At 42.2% G+C, this 19896-nt stretch overlaps 1 protein-coding gene across 1 annotated transcript in view; it reads right to left on the reverse strand.

Moving 5' to 3' along the window:
• The window catches only part of Rpb8 (DNA-directed RNA polymerases I, II, and III subunit Rpb8), a 58639-nt gene extending 40168 nt beyond the window's left edge, over positions 1 to 18471 (reverse strand). The window contains exon 1 of the mRNA XM_076782163.1: positions 18357 to 18471. Within this exon, the coding sequence (XP_076638278.1) occupies positions 18357 to 18429 (73 nt within the window). The 5' untranslated portion in view covers positions 18430 to 18471. The remainder of the gene's footprint in view (positions 1 to 18356) is intronic.
• Between the last annotated feature and the right edge of the window lie 1425 nt (positions 18472 to 19896).

The following is a 19896-nucleotide window of genomic DNA, read 5'->3' on the forward strand; positions in this document are numbered from 1 at the left end:
GATCTCCCTTTCAGCTTTGTCACCGAGTTTTACTAATTTTTCCATTTCCCGATCTCCACACCGAACAACGATTTCCAAGTTGTCGATTTAAAATCGCACGTCTCCCGTGGACGGTACACGATGCACTGTATCTATAATACACTCTATGCAACGTAGCTGACGTTGCGCTGCCACAGCTGGTCGCGATTCGTCGTTAAAGGATAGCAAAGAGGACGGAGGGAACGAAAGAAACGAAACGAGAGAAGGAGAGAACGCGACGGCGACCTTTACCGCTCGGTGGTTAGAGTTCTCCAACGAAACGCATCCATCTCCGTCTATTATTTCACTCGTACTCGTCTCTGTCATTCGGGTTTCCTCCTGGCGATCCCCGAGCCTCTTTGTTCAGCTAATCAGCTTCCATCCCTTTTCACAGTAACGCCCACGCTCGATCCGTCCTCTTCCGTTCGCCCCTTTTTCGCGTCCGTCTTCCTCCGACTCGATACGGAAGAGGGACTGGGTATGACAACCCCCTGATGCACCCCTGCGATCAGAAAGAGATGGCGATACATCTACCCCCACCGCGTCAGGGGCGGCGCTCGCCAACCCTCTGACCTCCCTTTTCTCCTCTCGTTGTTTCTCTTGGCGCTCTCTCTCTCTCTCTCTCTTGCTTTCTCTCTGCGGCAGGTACCACATACAGTGGCTCACGCTCAAAATCGTCCACCATCCTTACCCTTTCTATTGTCGTTCGTAAAATGTAATACACACAAGTGGGACAAGTAAAAGATAAGACGTATCTTATATTCATTTGTTCCTCGATATCCAATGGAGCGAATAATAGTCATAATATACGATTTTCTCGTTTTCAAAGCAATATGATTTATGCATCCAGTGCTATGGGTTGGAATAACAAAAACACCTCGGTTGTTACGGTCTCGTACAAGCAAATTTTTAAGATCAAATGTTTCGATTCTCAGTCATCTTCGGTACCATAGGTCGAAGATATTAAAAATGATAGAAAATGAATTTAGTACGATAACGTAACGTTAGAAATGTTCACCCTCGGAACGCTGACGAAAACCTTGACGACGCTAAGTGTAACGCCAGCATTAACAAAACCTCTGTAAAGGGCCAACGACCTTGACCGAAAACGTCAATTAAATATGCGATGCTTAGAAAGGCTAAAACCCACACGTGCTTATCTGTGGTAAATATAAAAGTATATAACAGGAACGAGAATTTGTACATTGTGTACTTAGTGAAATCCAATCCGTAGCGAAAGTGATGGACGATTTCCAGTGAGACCAACTGAGTAAATAAGTATATATCTACATACGGTAAGACGTTATTTTCGTCCTTTTCTAGACGAGTTCTTTATCTAACGACGCTCCTCCCTTTCACTTCACGAGAAGTTTCTTGTTTCCTTTATTCGCATGTACACTCCTGGTATTCTTCTTCGTTTTCTCTCCGCTGTTGTGCCCTATGTGTGCTTTCGTTCTTTACCCGCTGAACGGAGACACGACGTTGTTTTTACATTCAGCTGGTTCTCTCAAACGTACTAGGCGCATCTTTTGAATTATTCTCCTTTGAACGACAATCAAATTCTATACCAGATTTCCCGTCTCTTTTATGAAAGTAATTTTTACTTCAGCCCCGTAAAAGATTAGCGAGTTAATATCGTTGATTTCATGATTTTAATCCGATCCCCTTTTCGTCTCCCATTATCTTTCAATTAGTCGATCTCATTGCAGCAAATCTACATCTTTTTCACCGCTTTGATACAAACGAATTTAACGAAACAGAAGATTAATTACCTTTGTATACCAGTTTGAAACCAATTTAATTGGATACCATAGATGTAACTATTAATCGAAGCAAAATCAAGCAGCTCTTCGATCAATGTTCAACTTTCGTTCGATCATTAATTTTTCTCGGTAATCAATCGATACGTTAAGCGCGTTAAATTTAATTTTCCCGTCAAGTCGCTAAACCTCACCATCTCCCTGTCCCGCGACAATCCTGTCATAAATTTCGAATTATTTTTCGCCCTCGACACGTGTACTCTGATAACTTCTAGAATCAATGGCGTGACAGGTGATTCTTATTAATAATCCAACACTCGATAATCCGTCGTCTTAATATAGCACGACTGGCTAGCGAGTGTTCACCAATAACGCGCACCGTGAATTAACCGCGAAAATAGATGCAAGTCTCCTATACTTAGGACGCGCGATAGACAATACACGACTATGTTTACTCGAGATCAAGGAAGAAGAAAATTTTCACCTAGACAACAAATTTCGTGCAATAATAAAACGTATCAATTGATAAAAATTGAATTCCCCGATATGACTATCGATATTTTTTAAGTTATGCGATTCGATTATTAATTTTTATGATTTTATGAAATTGCCTTATGTAACCATGTAGACAAATGTTATATTTTTGTGGTAGTAAGTAAATTAGGCAAGGGAGGCTCTACCATGAAACTAATGAAGCCTCGGTCAGTGGGGGATCTAAGAGGGGGGAGATTGTCTCCCTTATCCCTCAAGAGTTATGAAATCTTAAGTAAATATATTTATTATTATTCCTTTTATATGATATACTATAAATGTTCCTGAGTAGGCGTTTGTTTGTTTGGTGGGACGAAAGAAACACGATCTCGCGCGATACTACCGATGCTATCTAAAATGCCTTCTAAAACTATCGCCACTAAAAGACCTGATCAATACCAATATCGACCTTTTCGCGTCATCGAAGCATCCCACGACCGGGATGATGGGGAAAATATATCGAATAATAGACACCGTACAATTATTTAGTTTCTGTGCGTGTAACATATGGCGGTGTTGAATTTTCTACGCCCTTGCAATGTTCTATCGTGACGTCCAAAAAACAACATTTTTTTCATATAAATTAACCGTGTTTACGAGAACACCTTAAGGTACCTTTGATTTGATTGAAATTCTAATTTCTATTCAACGAATAAAGGTTCGTCTAGTAATTCGTAACTTTTATCCGGATGATGATTTTACCAGAACCAAAAAGAAAAAAAAAAAATTAAGTTTAACGCGAAGGCGAACAGAAAGAGGGGGAGTATGGAGGCGAAAGAAGCAAAAAGCCTTGATGCGAAAGGGGTGCCCGAGCAAGTAAGAGGTCGGTAAAGGGTAGACGAGGGGTGCTCGAAGGTGGTTGGGAGACAAGAACAGAAGAAGGGAGAGAAAGTGGGGGATGGACTTCGGTACGAGGGCTTCCCAACTGCGCAGTGTCGCTATCCGCTATCGACCGGTTCGCAAGCGCTATAAATACTGGGCACCGGGCTCTCGCCACCCCTGACACACACCCTCACGGCCACCCACGCGCGCCCCCGGCCACCCCTCCCCGTCGTCCGCTCGTCTACCAACACTTGTACGCCTGCAGCCTCCCTTCTTACCCCCTCCGCCCCTTCTCGTAATCCTCTTGCCACACGCGCGCACAAAGGTAGGGGAAGGCGGGAGAGAAACCTTGACCTTCAAAAGAGCCACGGAGGGCGAGGGTGGTAGCCGCCACCTACCGGTGACGCATCTCCCACCCGCCCCCCAACCCTCGCCACTTTAACAGCTAACCTTCCTCTGTCTTTCTCACTTTTTCGCCACCTCTGTGTTCTCGAAGCTTTTAATTCCAGAACGGCCAAGCGTACGCAGGCCCCGGTGTCTTTTCTTTTCTTACTTAATGGCTAAAAAACTTGTGCCCCGTCAAGCGACAAATTATTTTTTTTTTCCTCCTCTCGAATCGTATTTCAGATTCTAGCTTCGAGAAACCAATAACAGGCGAAGTACACTTTGATAAATTTTGTTATATTAAATCGATCTATATGATTTTACTTCTGCCCTTGAACGTTATTTTCGTTAGCTAACGGTGAAGCAAAGCTTTTTAGGCGTTTTATAAATAAAATACTCTCTATGAAATTCGCGATCTTCCCTCGTTAATATCGTATCTTTTTGTTCTTCTCCGCGTGTACACGACCGATTCATCGATTCCTTTGATCGTGATCGACAGTCGGGGGGAGGAAGGAGACGTGGCATTTTAATTAGTTGGCAGACGCGCGGGAATTTTGACGGTCCTCCGTGGCTTTCGGGCTTCCAATCGATCTGCCCGGGATTAGAGGTTTTGTATTATTGGTGGACATATTAGAGATTCGCCGGGGGAGACGCGCGAGTTGATTTTTCTGCGCGCACGCAACCCTGTGTAGGCTACCCGCAACAATTACTATGCACTGCAACGACGATTCGGGCAACATACATACAAAAGAGAGATTAAAAGATTACATAATTCCAGCCAAACCCTGTTATCAATTAATTTTTTTATTCGATTTCCGATTAAAAATTACAGTACGTCTCTCGCAACGATTTTTAGAAGCTTCGCAGTGGCGCAGAAGGGGCTCACGTGTATCGAAGACAACGAAATTCCATAGGCAGCCACGGCTCGATCGCTCGCGGCAGGTTCCTACGTGAAATATGCATTTCAATTTTGACCTCGTCGATCGTATAGTCGCGCTGTGATCGAAGGAAAGATTGCAGCGACGAAACGAGCCAGAATACATGGAAATTGACGACGAAAGATCAATTTAATAAAATAATAATAATCTGTCCACAGAAGAGAATTATGGACTGACTGAAACACCATAATGCACATACAGAGTGTTCGGCCACCCCAGGGAAAAATTTTAATGGAAAATTCTAGCGGCCAAGATAAGACGAAAGTCAAGGATGCCAATTTCTTGATCGAGGCTTCGTTAAAAAGTTAAAATGAAATTAAAAAATTTTAAATCATTCACCGAAAAATTATTTTTGGTTGCAGGGGTCGATTACAATCATTTTTGGTCATTACACATACCCCCGAAATCCTACGTACTTTCGAGAAAAAAATTCTTCACCGAAAATATACTGTGTGGCCGGAAATGTTTCTATAACTTTTTAACGAAGCCTCAATCAACAAATTAGTATCCTTGATTTTCGTCTTATTTTGGCCTCTAGAATCACCCATTAAAATTTTTCCCAGGGGTGGCCGAACACCCTGTATATCGAGCAAGAACAAGCTTCAGTCCAATCGACGATAACCAAGAAACCACTCTCGCCGAAGTCGAAGGTCACGGGGCACGTGACGAATTACCGGTACGCTCGTGTCTCTCTTCTGTAGTTGACTCGATTCGCAACCCGCGTTAAGGACGCTCGAAAGTTTCTCTAATTAGAGGACCGACTTCTACCAATAATTAAATATTAATGGTTACCAGAAAAGGGGCAAAACGAAACGTCTACGACTTTTCCAATAAAAATCCCCGCAACTTTTACCTGCCATCGTGCAAACCCTTCATTTGAAGTTTTAATAAAGCTCGCGGGTCGAATGACGAGAATTAAGAGAATCTTCTCTACGGAAACTGCCATCGACTTTAATTGCCACTAGAGGGACGATGCAACCGTGGAGCGACGCGTTCGTCGTTGCGTTACGCGAACGAAATGACGCAAAAAAATATTTGGAAAATGTTCGTAGAACTTGAAAATAATAACGAGTGGTATAATCGAAAAGAATTACGTCGCGTACGAGTCCCGTCGCCACGAATGTTCAGACTACATGTTCTATGATAATTGTTTCGTAAAAATTTACATCGAGAATCACGCGGAACGTTGAAACTGACGTACTATCTCGCTTTTAAGTCGTTTCAGTAAAATTGCCTAATGATTGCTTGACAACGTACCTGGCAGTAAAAACCGTATCTCCCGAAACTATTTTTAAATTTATAAAAAGAGTTTAAAGTTTAAGTGGTACAACTTCAAATTCTTTGGCAATGTCTAGTTTAAATTTTAACCGATTTTATGTATATTTTTGAAACGATACCCGGGCAACAAGTACTCCACGTACGCCCCTGATTGCGCTATGCTAGAAAAAATATTGTATGCCGTCGTATCCTTTTGTAAAACGAAAAAACTAAATAAAAATGTTCCCGGTATCATTGGAGAGCGCGGAAGTACTGGCGGAAAAAAACACGAAAGGGGGAAAATATATTACTTCAGAGGCCGAATCTCCGTTTAACCAAAAAACGTATATAAAAACCGTCGTTGATTCCTCATCGAGCAACCGCCGGTATGAATAATCCCAGAGCGCTTAAAAGTTTGCCACGGATCGCGATTTCGCATAAATCTCTTGTCGGTGAAGTCGAAAGGCGTGTACGAAAATAAATTCGTCGGTTGGACAGGCCGGCGTTCGGCGTAAAAGATACAAAGAGACTGAAATCGATGGGGAGAGAGGGAGGAAGGGAGGGAAAGAGAGAGAGAGTGACCAGAAGGGAACAGGGAAGAGAACGAAGAGGCAACCACACGTTGGCCTGCGCGCCTTTTCTCCCCCGCTCCTTCTCCGTCTCGTTACGAATTCGCTGAGACAAAGAGGAACCCTGAGGATGTAAGCTGGGTGACCGACGATGGGCGTTCCGATGTCACGGTATTTCGAAGCATTGCGCAATCCCCCTGTTTTCGAACGATGATGTTGCCGCCGTTTCTTCCTCGGTTTGTCAGCTGGGCTCAAGGTCGACTGGTAAAAGAGACCCATCCTCGAAAGCAATCTCTCCTTTTACCCGGCGTCTAAACCCTCGCACGAGACATTTCCAGATTAGAACATCGACCAGCGAACTTAGAGACGGATCGAAACCAATTCCCGCGCAAACTGGCGGACATATTGAGCATCACACGATCCGTGCATGCGCAAACGCGACGCGTTAACCTCCAATAATCGACGAAATTTAATTCGATTTAGCCAACGTTTTCCATCTTCCGAAACATTATAATTTTTATGCTCGTTATTAAAATATGTTGAAATAATGTACGAGACGTCCGTGGTTTTGCAAATTATCAAATACCCAATATTCCTCGGACCATACACAACCGATAAACGGAATCTATTAGCTTCGGTTTCCCCGGCAAAAGAGAACGCGTCGGGACGGTTAAACCATTTTGTTAATCTGCTCGTTCAGCTTTTTCAAGTGGCCGAGGCACGCGAGAGGTATCCTTTTCGGTCATTCGACGGAATTAATTGTCAGTAACGTGTCAGTAAAATCGTTGAAAGCGGCGAGAGCACTTAACCGAAGAATGTGCTCGCGTAAAAGCGTAGGAGATATTATTACGGTTGACGAGATGGTGGAGGGCGCAAAAAATTTCATTAGATCCAGTCGAGGAATTATAGAGGAATTGCGAGATACGATAAGCACTTCATTTGTCTGCCTGTCGAAGTGGGTTTAACCACTGAACTGCGTCCAAACAGTGCCCTACCTGTTCAGGGACTAACTACTGATCCAGCGTAAATCTCACCACTGGTGTTATATACTCTCGAGACCCAAGCATGGCTGCTGGTGCCAATAGACAGAGAGGAATCTGCTTATAAACGTTTCGAGCAGAATTTGATACGCACATCTTGATCGAATACGTCAAATTTGTATAATAAATTTTACTTTTTAGTTATAACTTCTATGTATCAAATTCAATCGGGGATTCGAAGAAGTAAACTGCTATTTCTAACGTGCAAATGGTAGCTATAGATATGTACTCCCAGTTGTTATTCACACATAGCTGCGATAATTTATCACCTGTCGCGTGTTTGATATCTCGAAAAAATTATAAGGTCTGCAGAGATATTACGTAAAATTTTCGACGCTGAACAAATGTATCCTATAATTAATGACGACAGAGATGAAGACCGAAGATACATGTGTTACATTTTCCTGAAATCCACGACACATTAATAGAAATAGGTATATAGATTATATAATCTCTTCTATGGGAATCGTCCAAGATATCAGAATTTTATCTTTTACGCAATATTACAGAAATGATCATTTGATAACTTGGGCAGAAAATCAGCCTTTTAAAAGATTTACATTTACGAGCTACTGCCATATAAACCTTCGCTATGTAAAATTAAAAATTGTACGTGTTATGAAAAATTGTGTACAAAATTGTACATCGACTCATTAATTACTGAAATAAATAAATAATGATAAATGCTCGCACGGTGCGCGGCAAAGAGGCTGAGGGAACCAGCCGAGGACAGCTACACGTTTTGTAATGATTCGAGATTTAAGAACCGGTTCTGATCGCGGTTCGATTGGCAGAAAGTAATGGCCGGGAGAAATTACGAGCATAACCGAGCCAGAAAGAAACACAATAATCGGATAGCTAAGCTCCGTCGGTCGATAGTAACGAGAAACGGATAAACAAAAAAGCCAACCACAGTAAATTCTGATTATAATTGATTCCAACCGATATACACGATGGCATTTGTCGAAGGTACATAAACATTTCCCCGAGAGAAATACTGTTCGTCCAATGGACAGATATTGTACTAACGTGCGCACGGCGAACAAACCTGTGTAAAGAACATCTCGAGTGGGGAATTCTACTTTGGCGGCATGAAAACTAGATAGTTCCTGGAGATTTATTTAGAATAAATTTAATTATGAATCATCCGTAGAAATCAGAAATTTCATATACCTCGGCGTAGCAGTTGAAAGATTACAGCAATCGATCTTTTCAACTAAAATCACCAGAGTAATTTCTTAAAGGTTAACTTGACGGCGGCGCGGCGTTCGAAAAATGGCAGACATCCTACGAATTTGACCGTTAGGAACAACGGTTCGCTCGATCGAACGAATTCCTGCATTCGTTTAATTTCCAAACCCGCGTTCATATTTATTTTTAACGACAAGAACGAATCCCAAACTTGTACACGTAGATATATCGATCTAGAAATAACGAAAGGATGATTAAACGTTAGGAAGAGAAGAGTAGGAAACGGTTCGAGCATCGATCACGAAAACAGTCGTGAAACGGTGCGAGCGCTGCGCAGGTTCACCCGCGCACGCAAGACCAGTCGGTTGATTTACACTCATTCCCCTAATCGCGTTAACGGGAACACCTAGGAGACCCCCAAGTGCTATGGAGGCAGATCAGGGGATACAACCCGTTAACTACGCAATTTTCTTCGATCGATCTCTCTCTCTGCGTCGATTTTGCGTCGCAGCTTGTCTGTAAACATGCGTCGCACGTGCGCAAGTGTGATCGACGATTGCCAACACAACGACAACACACACGTCACGAGAACATAACACATTTGTAAGAAAACGAGATACGGCTTCCCAGTGGCTTGCAATGATTTCACGGTATTGCGTCAACCTTGAGAGTTACATTCGATGCTTAACACCGGCTCAAAGTCGACGAGGAAAAAATGTATGCTCTCGACTTACAAAATCAAAAGCACCAAAACGCCGGTACGGCGAAGCTGCAAAATGCACAGCCACGCCTGAACGATGCCTACGTTTTCATGTTTTGTTTCTAGGAGACTACAACGGATTATAATTCGATATCTTGTTTAGTCTTTACATGACTAGCAGGTCGCAATTACGAGTCTAAATAATATTTAGTTAAAAAATCAAGTATCGAAGTTACTGTATATTATTAGCAAACATTCGGTTGGAAACATGTTCAGCAGCATCGAACAGTCAAGATAAGACGCGACACTCGATGAAATTGGAACGATTTATCGCGTACGTCGTTGTTACCTATTGTTACGTACGTTTAAAGTGTTCAAAACGGTTTTACTTTTCGAAAAGGATATTTAACCGTCCGATAAGGCGCGATAAAACGCGCAGTATTAGCATTCCCGCGTATCGTCGTTGGCAGAATTCGGTAACCGATACATTTTAAACGCATTTCGACGATTTCATCATTTCTACGTGTACATAATATCGTCTCTCGTAATAACCACTTTTTCAATTTTACGTTACTATTTGGTTTATTTTTAAAATAAACCATAAACATTAAAATTATGTAGGAGTAGTAAAAACTTTATCATCGATAAGCTGAAATACGTAGCTGGATGAAATCGCACAGTTTATTGGCTGTTCCCAAACGTTTGCAAAATTTTGATGAAAAATTATTGTTTCATTATCGAATTCTGTTTCATTTATTCACAAAACCGTGAAATTCATGCAGCATTCGATTTCTATCCAGCTTCGAGGCCTTTCGAAAATTAATTTTCATCTTACCAGATCACTGACCAGTTCCTACGGCACGAAATCGTTGCAAAATCGTTCAAAAGATGTCCCATGTTCGATCAGTTCGTTGGATTTGTGTGTCTCCATGCCACATCTCTATACTTTTACCAGTGTTGGGCATTTATCGACCGATTCTTCTCAATTAATTAATCGATAACGCGATACGAAATACGCTGGTTCAATACCGATATTAATCACGACGATTAATTAATTATGTTGCACTGGTATTAAATCGAAAACATCGAACATTCCGTTCAAACGTATTAACTATTCAAGAACATCCTTGAGCAGTTAAATTCATTAATTGCGTGGAAAAGAAATATTCGTTACTTTCAAATCGACGCCACCGAAACATAACCATTAATTTAATCAACGATGCAAGTGACTAACGATTGATTCAATCGTTGCGATCGATCAACGATTATTCGTCTAAATCGCGATCGTGGATCGTTGCTTCGATTAAAATTTGCCCAACACTGGTTTTCACGCACACACGCACGCAGACGCAGCGCGTCGTCGACGACGACGACGACGACGACGACGACGACGACGCAGTGCTGCCAGAGAAGTCGACCCGCGATCGGGTGCCGGTTCACCGTTGGAACAGTCTCGAAAACGCATCGCGACGGGAACCGCGTTCTCAGGAGAAAACATTGACAGAATCGTAGATCTCGACGAGGCCGCGAGGTAGACCGAAAGGAATGACAGGAACGGATACGCGAAGACGAGAAACGAAGAAAAAGGTAGCTCGATTCGCGGTCGCGAGAAGGTTGCCGGCTGCCGCCTTGGCACTGACAGTGGCCCTCGCGCCTAGCAACACCGAACACCAAACTGTCGACTCGCCGAAGGCAGCCGGCACCACCGTGCCCCCCTTTTTCATCGACGTGTCCCTCTCGCGCTCTCTGTACTTCTTTCTCGCTCCTACAGCTACTCCGTAGCACCTTCCCGTTTCCACGCCCGTCCTCTGTCCTCCTCTTTCTCGCTCTGTCTCCACGCCGGTATGTCCATTTTCTTCTTCGCTATTTACTTTTGTCCTCGTTGTTCTTTCCGTGCGCGTATTTCTTTCTCTTTCTTTCGGCCACGTACACACAAGCGCGAACGTTCGTCGTCTTCGTCGCGATCGCGATTTTACGTTCGTCTTTTTCCCGCGAACACGTACACCGATCTCCCTCGCTTTTTCTTGCTTTGCCGCGCAATTGCTAGCAGAGCCAGACAACGCGAGCGCGAAAGCCGGTAACCGGCACATCGCGCCACGCTAAAGGATTCACGCGATTGGTCGGCCGGCGACGAACACGGCCAATCGCACGATTCCTTTCGTCGTCAAGTGGTACCGCGCTCTCTCGGTCGCGAATGTCTCGGCTATAGCGGACAAAATTCCTTCTTGTCGGTTTCGATGGGAATGTTGGCGTTTTCGAGGATGCTGCCGGAGAAATTTACATCTCTGATAGCACCTTTCGCAGGAAATCGATCAATACTGCTTGCTAGATTTGAGGTCCGCGCGCATGTAACTTGTCGCTCTCGTGTGTATATGTATACGTGTTTTAACAAAGGAATTCTGTGCAATACGATACGGGATGTAAACCGCCAAGTTTACAATTTATGACAAACAACAACAATTACAATTATAATTGCAACTGCGACCCTAGAAACACAATTGTAATTGTTTAAAGCAATTACTGCTGACTAGAATTACGAACGTAATTGCGAATGTAGCTGTCACTCGTTCCAATTACAATTGTCACTCCTACCTAGCCCAATTACATTTGACAATTTCAATTATAATTGCGGGTTGTTGGAATTAATAATTACATCTATCGTTGTAATTGTTAATCGTTACTTAAATTGCATTTTATTCGCGGATATTTTCGATAAAACTGTAATTACGATCAATATTAACCAATGATTGCCATCGCAATTATAATCGATTATACTCATCTCGATGTTATGTGCATATCCCTAGTGTTCTCAAGTGCCCGTATACCTACATACTGCCTTCGTGCAATGAATCTTCCAACACAATGCGACAATTCTCGAAATGTATGGATATACACGCGTAGACCGTCCATCGAACCGTTTTACCTCTAAATGGACACATTTGTACCACGGCTAATGCGACGCAAAGATTGCCTTAAATTACTGACGCGTAGGTGTGCCAACCTAACAGCTAACTTAAAGGAATCGCATCTGGCACAAGTGGACTCGTTTTAGTCCGACAATATGTAACGTCACGAGGCGTCTCGGCGGAGCCTCTGAAAAGAAGCTCCCATCGTGACTCGTCCCACTGTCGAACGTTAACTAACCATGCATCCCGAATTCTCAAGTGTACGATGGCGCACCGAGGAGGGTACAAGGGAACAACTATGTTTTATACCGATACAAATATTCATTTTTTCTAATAAAATATTGCAAAGCGACTAAATTTCTAGGTACGCCACTGACGACGAAAACAATCTGTTTCTTGAGCGTCGCGTGTTCGTTGCACGCGTTCTCCGATTTCTGTGCTTTCCGTTTCTTCTTTTTTTAGCTACATTTCGCCGAAATGGGTCACAGAGAAAGGGAATAAGCAGATGGGACGTCTAGCGGCTGCGAGGAGAACAGCGAGGACGAGGATCACGCGCGTGTTGTGTACGTGCCTTGCATTCGTTGCGTAGCGTTGTGCGTTCCGTTCGCCATTGCCTGATTAGCTCGGCGTCATTTATCAGATTAAATGGATAATACGGCCCGGTGTATGATGTAACTCGAGCGCTCCCAGGAACGTTTCTCAAAGATTTTTTTATTATTCGGTCCCGTGGATGTGCCTTGTGCAATCGCCAACGAAAATTGAACGCTGAACAATCGGTCGCGTTAACGAGTTCATTGTGTTTCCGTTCGAAACGATCAACGACGTTACGTAATAGGCGAGACTAAAGAAAATTCCGAACAACTGAAAAATATTAGACTATCGATCGTTGGAGATAAATTTAGTTATTCTGTATACCGAAGTCACAATCACGTCGTTGCAAATGTATAGGTTAACCTAGTAATTAGACTCTGCGCCATCTGCTTTGATTAGGTCGTTAAAGAAACCATGGTGGCACCTAATAGAGTCTGGACATTGTTTCAAGTGTAATTTGATGCAGCCAATGTCCACGTGCTATACACGTGAAAACATTAGTTTTTAATTTATTATGTATCGATCGAATAAAGAGAAGATTAGTTTGCAATTTGTTTTTTTACTGTCGGAACGCCTGCAAGTTATCCCTGTGCATGATTCTATCATTCGCGGAATCGCACAGCGAATTTCCATTCCTAAAAATAACGTCAAATCACGTATGTATGCACGATTCTTGGACAGAAGGAGGAAATTATTAGGCTCGCCAACGATCTGCCTGAGTTGTCCGAGCAAATTGCTCGAATTACCTCAGCACCCGACATTGGAAGGTGACCTACTGAGAGAAACGATCTTTGAAGATTGCGCAACCAGAGACTCAAGACTTTCGTTCGATTTTCGAAAGGGACCAAATTGCCAAGTATTCGCGAACAACCTTGGTCATTCCGACCGAAGACTATATCCATAACTGACGTTCAATTCATGGTGCACCTGATAGTAAATATTTTACTAGTGCGTCTCAAGGTGGTCGTTATATTTTATACGACGATATCTTATCGTGAAAAGTATACTTTGAAATAAATATTGAGAAAGAGGTTCTTCCCCTTGATGGGTTAAACAAATTGAACGAGTTAAGAAGCGTATCGGTCACTAGCAAGAGTATCGAAACTTTCTGTAAATATTACTGTGGCGAATTTATCCGACTCGTTACAGATTTCAGACTCTTTCCCGGTGCAGTTGTCGGTCAAGGTTGTGACCTTAATCGCATATTGGGCGTCCTGCCCATATATACAGATACACTCTCTGGGATTTAAAGTTTTCTGGAACTACCGTGGCTGTATCGACTTCGAGGAGCTCCTCTAGATAAATGATACGGCAGTGCAGAGGTTAGGACACGTTTTTTAACAATGGCCGAATAAACGAGTTCGAAACTTTGATGATCGACCTTAAAACGCGCAATAAGCGGCAGACTAGATAAATAAATAGATAAATATTTTCTTAATTAAAAAAAGTTAGGAACTTGGAAACTTTCTTTAAACCTCCCAAGTCAAAAGATGCCCTCGAATTGCTTTATTGTTTCGAACAAGGCAATTCGACGATGAGTCTGGGGCGAAAAGAAAAGCAGCATTAGAATACAGTTCAGATTCACGCTATCGATCAGACTGAATGAAAGTTGGCCCATAAACGATGATTTAATCTTCATACACGATTGGCCTTCGCGACAGTCGATCATCGTCGTTGACCTTCGTTCCGATGTGTATCAGTCGACCTGTTCGACTGTCTTCTTTATGTCTTGCTAGAGTTACCAGTCGACAGTGGCGCACCCACAAATTTAGCAAGAACGGTGCAACCAGTAGCAAAATAGTTTTCGATAAGGCCCTAGACAATAATATTCGTCGAGTGGTTGGACCGATTAATACATTACCAGATTGATCTAATTTTTTATTATAAAAACTAAAATACGCTCTTGAATCTAGAGGTCTAAACCTATATTGACTTTTACAGACTGTAAATGTACCGATGGCAAAGTTCTAGGGTTTTGACTAACCTCGCGCATTTTTAGATCTTTGAATTTCTAAAATCTTTGAACCACATTTTGGGTAAATTCGTCGAAACGAGAACTGTATTGAGTTTTGCAAAATCATCCGTGGCGCGCGTCCCGCGGAGGCATTTCACGGATGAAATTCGCTGACAACGCCCATTCCGCGCGATTAATTTTATACACGAAAATGGAAACGAAGTCGATATCGTACGTTGGAATTACAGGCACGTGTCCTATTGGAATATCATGGCTACGGAACCGTCCGTCAGAAACAAGAGGTTGGGATTAATGGGAACAAATTAATAATATAATTTTCCTCTCTCGATGCGTCCGTTTCCCCGTCCAGTCTGTCCAAGCGAGCGAAATAGGCACTATTCACCGTGTTTGTGAAATCGACGACCGTTGCTCGCGTTTTTGGGAATTTATTAATTCGACGGCGCATAACGAACCATAACGTTCGTCGCGTTCGGGCCATTGAATTGTTCGACCGTTCGATAAAAAGTGTCGGAACGAAATCAGATGACCGACCAAACAACCATGGGAACAGATTTACATGCTTCTGCAAATAAAGCACTGATTGACCAAGCGATTCGAGCTTGGATCGTGTACCGTTGGAACGTAGATTTTAGCCAGCTAATGCCAATCTTGGAAGAAAATTCATTTCGAGACGAAGAAATCGCTATTATAATACGTCACAATTGCTGGTGCGCACAGAGATATCGAGGAAAGAAGCACGAGGAAGACCGAGTCAACGGTGGAACGCGATGCAGACACACCGAACGACGAAATAGAAGGCAACGCGAACGAGTAAGCAAGACAGAGAAGGAAAGACCGCGCGTCTCCCTCCTGAGATGACATCTCCCCGCGACCTTGGAACCGAAACTGACCTTGACCGTGTCAACCCCCACCACGGTCGGTCTAACGCGTCCCGGCTGCTCCCCCCCCCCCACCCCCCACTTCGACAACCTCCCCACGGTATACAGAGTCGCGTCGTATTACGCGAATGCGATGTTGCTCGGTGCTGCCTGCTGCTGCTGCGGCTGCGGGCATCGTTGCTGCATCGACCGGCCGCAGCAGACTGCCAGCCCCCTCGTCTTTCACCCCTCAACCCCCCTGCAGACCCATCACTCCGCTTACCGTACCCTTCACCGCGCCACACCCTCCCAGCAGCCGCGACGGAGCTGCCTGCCAACGGATCGCGTCCCACCGCCCTTTTATTCTATATACCTATATAAACGCGTCTGTAACGCGTCGGCCGGTGAAAGTCGAGAGGAATCGCATAAATAATGGCCACGAACATCTTTGTCAGCGACGATGAATCATATACGGCGAAATCAGAGCAACGCTTGGAAACTCGAAACGAAGTTTTGGACCCGTTGGCCAATTGGTCGTTGGTATTGCGCGAGGATCGTTCCCAGAGAGCACTACATATGTAGAACGTATGCTGAATAGATTTCGACGGTACGGTAGGACTGTATCCCGGGTTAGGCTTGGGGACTGTTTCCCGGATGTTAGCGCATTCGAATATTGGAAGGATGGGACTAGCCTAAAAGTGATGCATCGGGTCACGACTGAGATACGGTAAACGAGAACGAAATGCCTTCGTCGCGGGCGGAAAGTTTCGAACCATGCAGCTTGGATTCACAACCACGAGCGGCGCTGCGATTAGTCGTACTTTTTCTCTCGCGAGGAAAGCTTTGAACAATGCGTTCTTCGATGCACGTCAAATTTCGAGAGCGAAATCGTATGCGGTACGTGATGAAAAAAAAGTCCTTTTACCGTACAGTCAGCCTTCACACTACGTGACATACCCAGAAATACAATAATACGCGAAGCAATTAAAAATTAACCGAGACGGATTATTTCGTAATAAATTTAATAAAAATTAACGTTCCCTGATGTCGCTTTCGTAGACGAAAATAAATTTAACATCTTTCGTTTAGATAGATCTGTCGCGAAACAAATTGGAGCAAGTACTTTCATTGTGCAACATAAAAAAATTGTAATGGTTAAAGAATTGATATTCGTAGCAGGGGGAATGCAATTCCTCCCTCGCATTGCCCCAGAGTGCGCCCCTGCTCCGCACGATCCTTCGAGTTGCCTCCGAGCCTCTCTTGCTCGTTCCACAGCTCCACCACCCCCTCCTTTCCCTACCCCGCTAACCGAGATCACATCTTTTCTCTCGCTCACTCGCGTAGCTGACTCCACTAACACCCATCTGCATGGAACGCTGCTGTTCCAGCGGAACCCTTTACCCAGCGATAATGTAGGTGAAAATATAGGGTGACGCTGCGATACGCACCACATTTTTTTTCACGAATTACGCCATTGTCTTAAAAACTGATCCTCTGTACGACACGACACGACAAAAGGGTTCTGTTTCAAGGTTTCTAACTTCCTTTTAACATCTAAAACATTACTCTGTTATGCAAGAAACAAATTTAATGACCTTGAATCTACTAGTCTATCTGCAACGAATAAGCACGACAACAAAAGATTGAAATTATTTAGCAATTACATTAAAAAACAATAAAACCCTGTATAAATGCAAAAGTAATATTATACTGTTTCTAAATTTATCGCGATTAAAAATTGTATTTCAAAAAGAGGATCTATGAATTTAAAAATTGTTCATTCGTGTAATAATAAATAACTATACTTTTCAGTTTGCTGCATAAAATTGTCTACAAAGAATAAACCTCGTCGTTCGTAAAATCGTAATAGTCGAAACGAATACAGTATCGCGAAACACAAAAGCGGTTCGATTTCGTCACTTTTCGCCGAATATAAAACAGAAAACCGATAAGAGGTTCCGATAAGTAAAACAATGCACATTGTTAAGCACGTGGTGCTGCACAATCACCAAAAGCTTCAACGAAATTCTTCGTGTCACGGAATCGTAATTTTTGTATATCGAGAATTATCTGTATAATTTGTTAGTCGGGTAAAAGAAACATGAGCGACAAATATCAAATCACAGTTCAAGGCGATGAAAAGAACGAAGCTGCATTGTTACGAAGCACTGCCTTTCAAATTAATGTCAAACATACTCGACCCTTGCGTCCTCTTACTCGAAAAAGATTATGCTGGCAGAATCTTTATGCTACGCGAAGGTAATGTCAATACGTAATATTGAGTGTTACACTGAACTCGATTATGACAAAATAATAATATTGAAGAACTATTAAAGTAACATAAAAAGTTCATTTTGCTAATACTACTTCTGTTATACATATAACCATTTTTACTATTCATGAAACATTTGTTACGTATATGTTAAATCAACAAGATACGATTCTGTAACAATTGTTTTGTTTGACATTCATGTTTCAAATTACCCGCCCTCACAGAAGATAAGATGGTCAACGAATGACTAGTGCAATTTAGAATCTTCCAAACAATTACTCAACAATCTTATCAATGAAGAAACATTGGATGATAAGCGTACTACTTGTAGCAAGTAATCGAAACAATTTCTTAGAGAGTTCACATACGAAAACCAGTATTTAAATCAAGCTGTCACACCATGTGCTTCCCGGCAACTTCCGCAAGGGACAAACGTTGACGAAACGTACCTCTTTCAAGGCTTAAAAAATCCACGCCAAGGCGAAGTATTCGGGCGTGACACAGTTAATAAATACATGAAGATGTGAACAACGTTTCGGACTTACCCCTGTCGAACTTCTTGCCTTCCGGGTCCATGTCTTTTACGTTGAAAATATCCTCGAACAGCACACCCGCCATTTTAGGCACTTGCGACGGTGCTTCCCTCTCGTAGTAAACATCACGTTTACGAAGAACGTAATTTCAGATCCCTACAACACAATAACGTAGGTTAGACATTTCGATATATTAATTTCAAGTTCATTAAACGTAAAAATTACATATAACTTTGGAACCTTTCAAAATTCTATGTTTTGACATTCGCTTTCTACCAACTACAAAAATATCTTTTATAAGTTTATACTTGTAATTTTGAAAGATTGTATTCTTAAAATTCATACGTATTTTGATTCTTTCTTGAATTTTCGTATGACAATTAATACCATAAATGTACGTACGTATTTGTACAGTCTATTACGTCATATGTTAAATACTTTGGCATGACAAATATGTGTTCCATAGTTACATTAATAGCAGAATCTAAATAGCGTACGTTAAAGCAGCCCTTCTTTACATTTATTACGGAACATCAACACAATTAGGAAATAATGATGTTTATTAGATCGAAGATTCAGATAACCTTGAAAGTTTCATTTTCCGAAAAGTCGACCGAGGGAGACACTGTACAGCCTTAAGGTTTTTACGCAGCACAATTATCCTTTTAAACAGCTTGAGAGGGGTTCTGTCGTTACACGTATACGTATTGAAATAGGCCTCGGTATTATGACGCATACATTGGTATTAACGAGTTACGTAAAAATAGGGATTTCATAACGTTGCGTAATCACAAAGAAGTCTGAATAAAGTTACTATTAAATACTTGTTAGCACACGTAATTCATTACTTCCAAAGTTCAAACCTATACTTCAAAACAAGTTTATAAATTTCATCGAGTTTCAACAGTTTTTAATCTTCCTCTGTTTTCCTTTACATATGTATATGAATCCCCCCAAATGATTAATATAATATAACCACAGATGAAGTATACGAGTACACCTTTTACCTTATGGACTTTCGTGGCCCAATCTGACTGCCATACCGACCTGAAAATTCCGAGGTGATTTTGGCGGCCTCTTCTCATGGATGGCGGTCAATTGAGAAACTATTCACTGAATTAGTATTGATAGGCAAACAGCTCTAGTGTTTGCGTAAATACATGTAAATTGACTATGAAAGGGACTGAAATTCATTTCTAAATCTGTTGTTAATGTTGCAAATAACATGAAAATGGACCGAAAAAATACATTCGGTGAAAGGTCTACTCGTATACCTCGTCTGTGCTTATACTCATAGACGATGTGTAGAAATGCTGTATTCCTTGCAACAAATCGTATATGTTCCGACCCACACTTTTCTAGCCGTAAGCTAGCACTTCTAATGGCCAAACTCCAGAACTAATATGTACAATTTGTAATCATTTGTAACAGAGAGAAAGAGACAACAAGATGCTTGTAATATTCAAGTACTTGAAATTTAAACCGAAACTTGACAAAATTTAGTTGCTTAAATATTTGAATAGCTTGGATACATTTAAGTTACATCACTGCA

The sequence above is a fragment of the Colletes latitarsis genome, chromosome 14, assembly GCF_051014445.1.
Source record: "Colletes latitarsis isolate SP2378_abdomen chromosome 14, iyColLati1, whole genome shotgun sequence".
Lineage (NCBI taxonomy): Eukaryota > Metazoa > Arthropoda > Insecta > Hymenoptera > Colletidae > Colletes > Colletes latitarsis.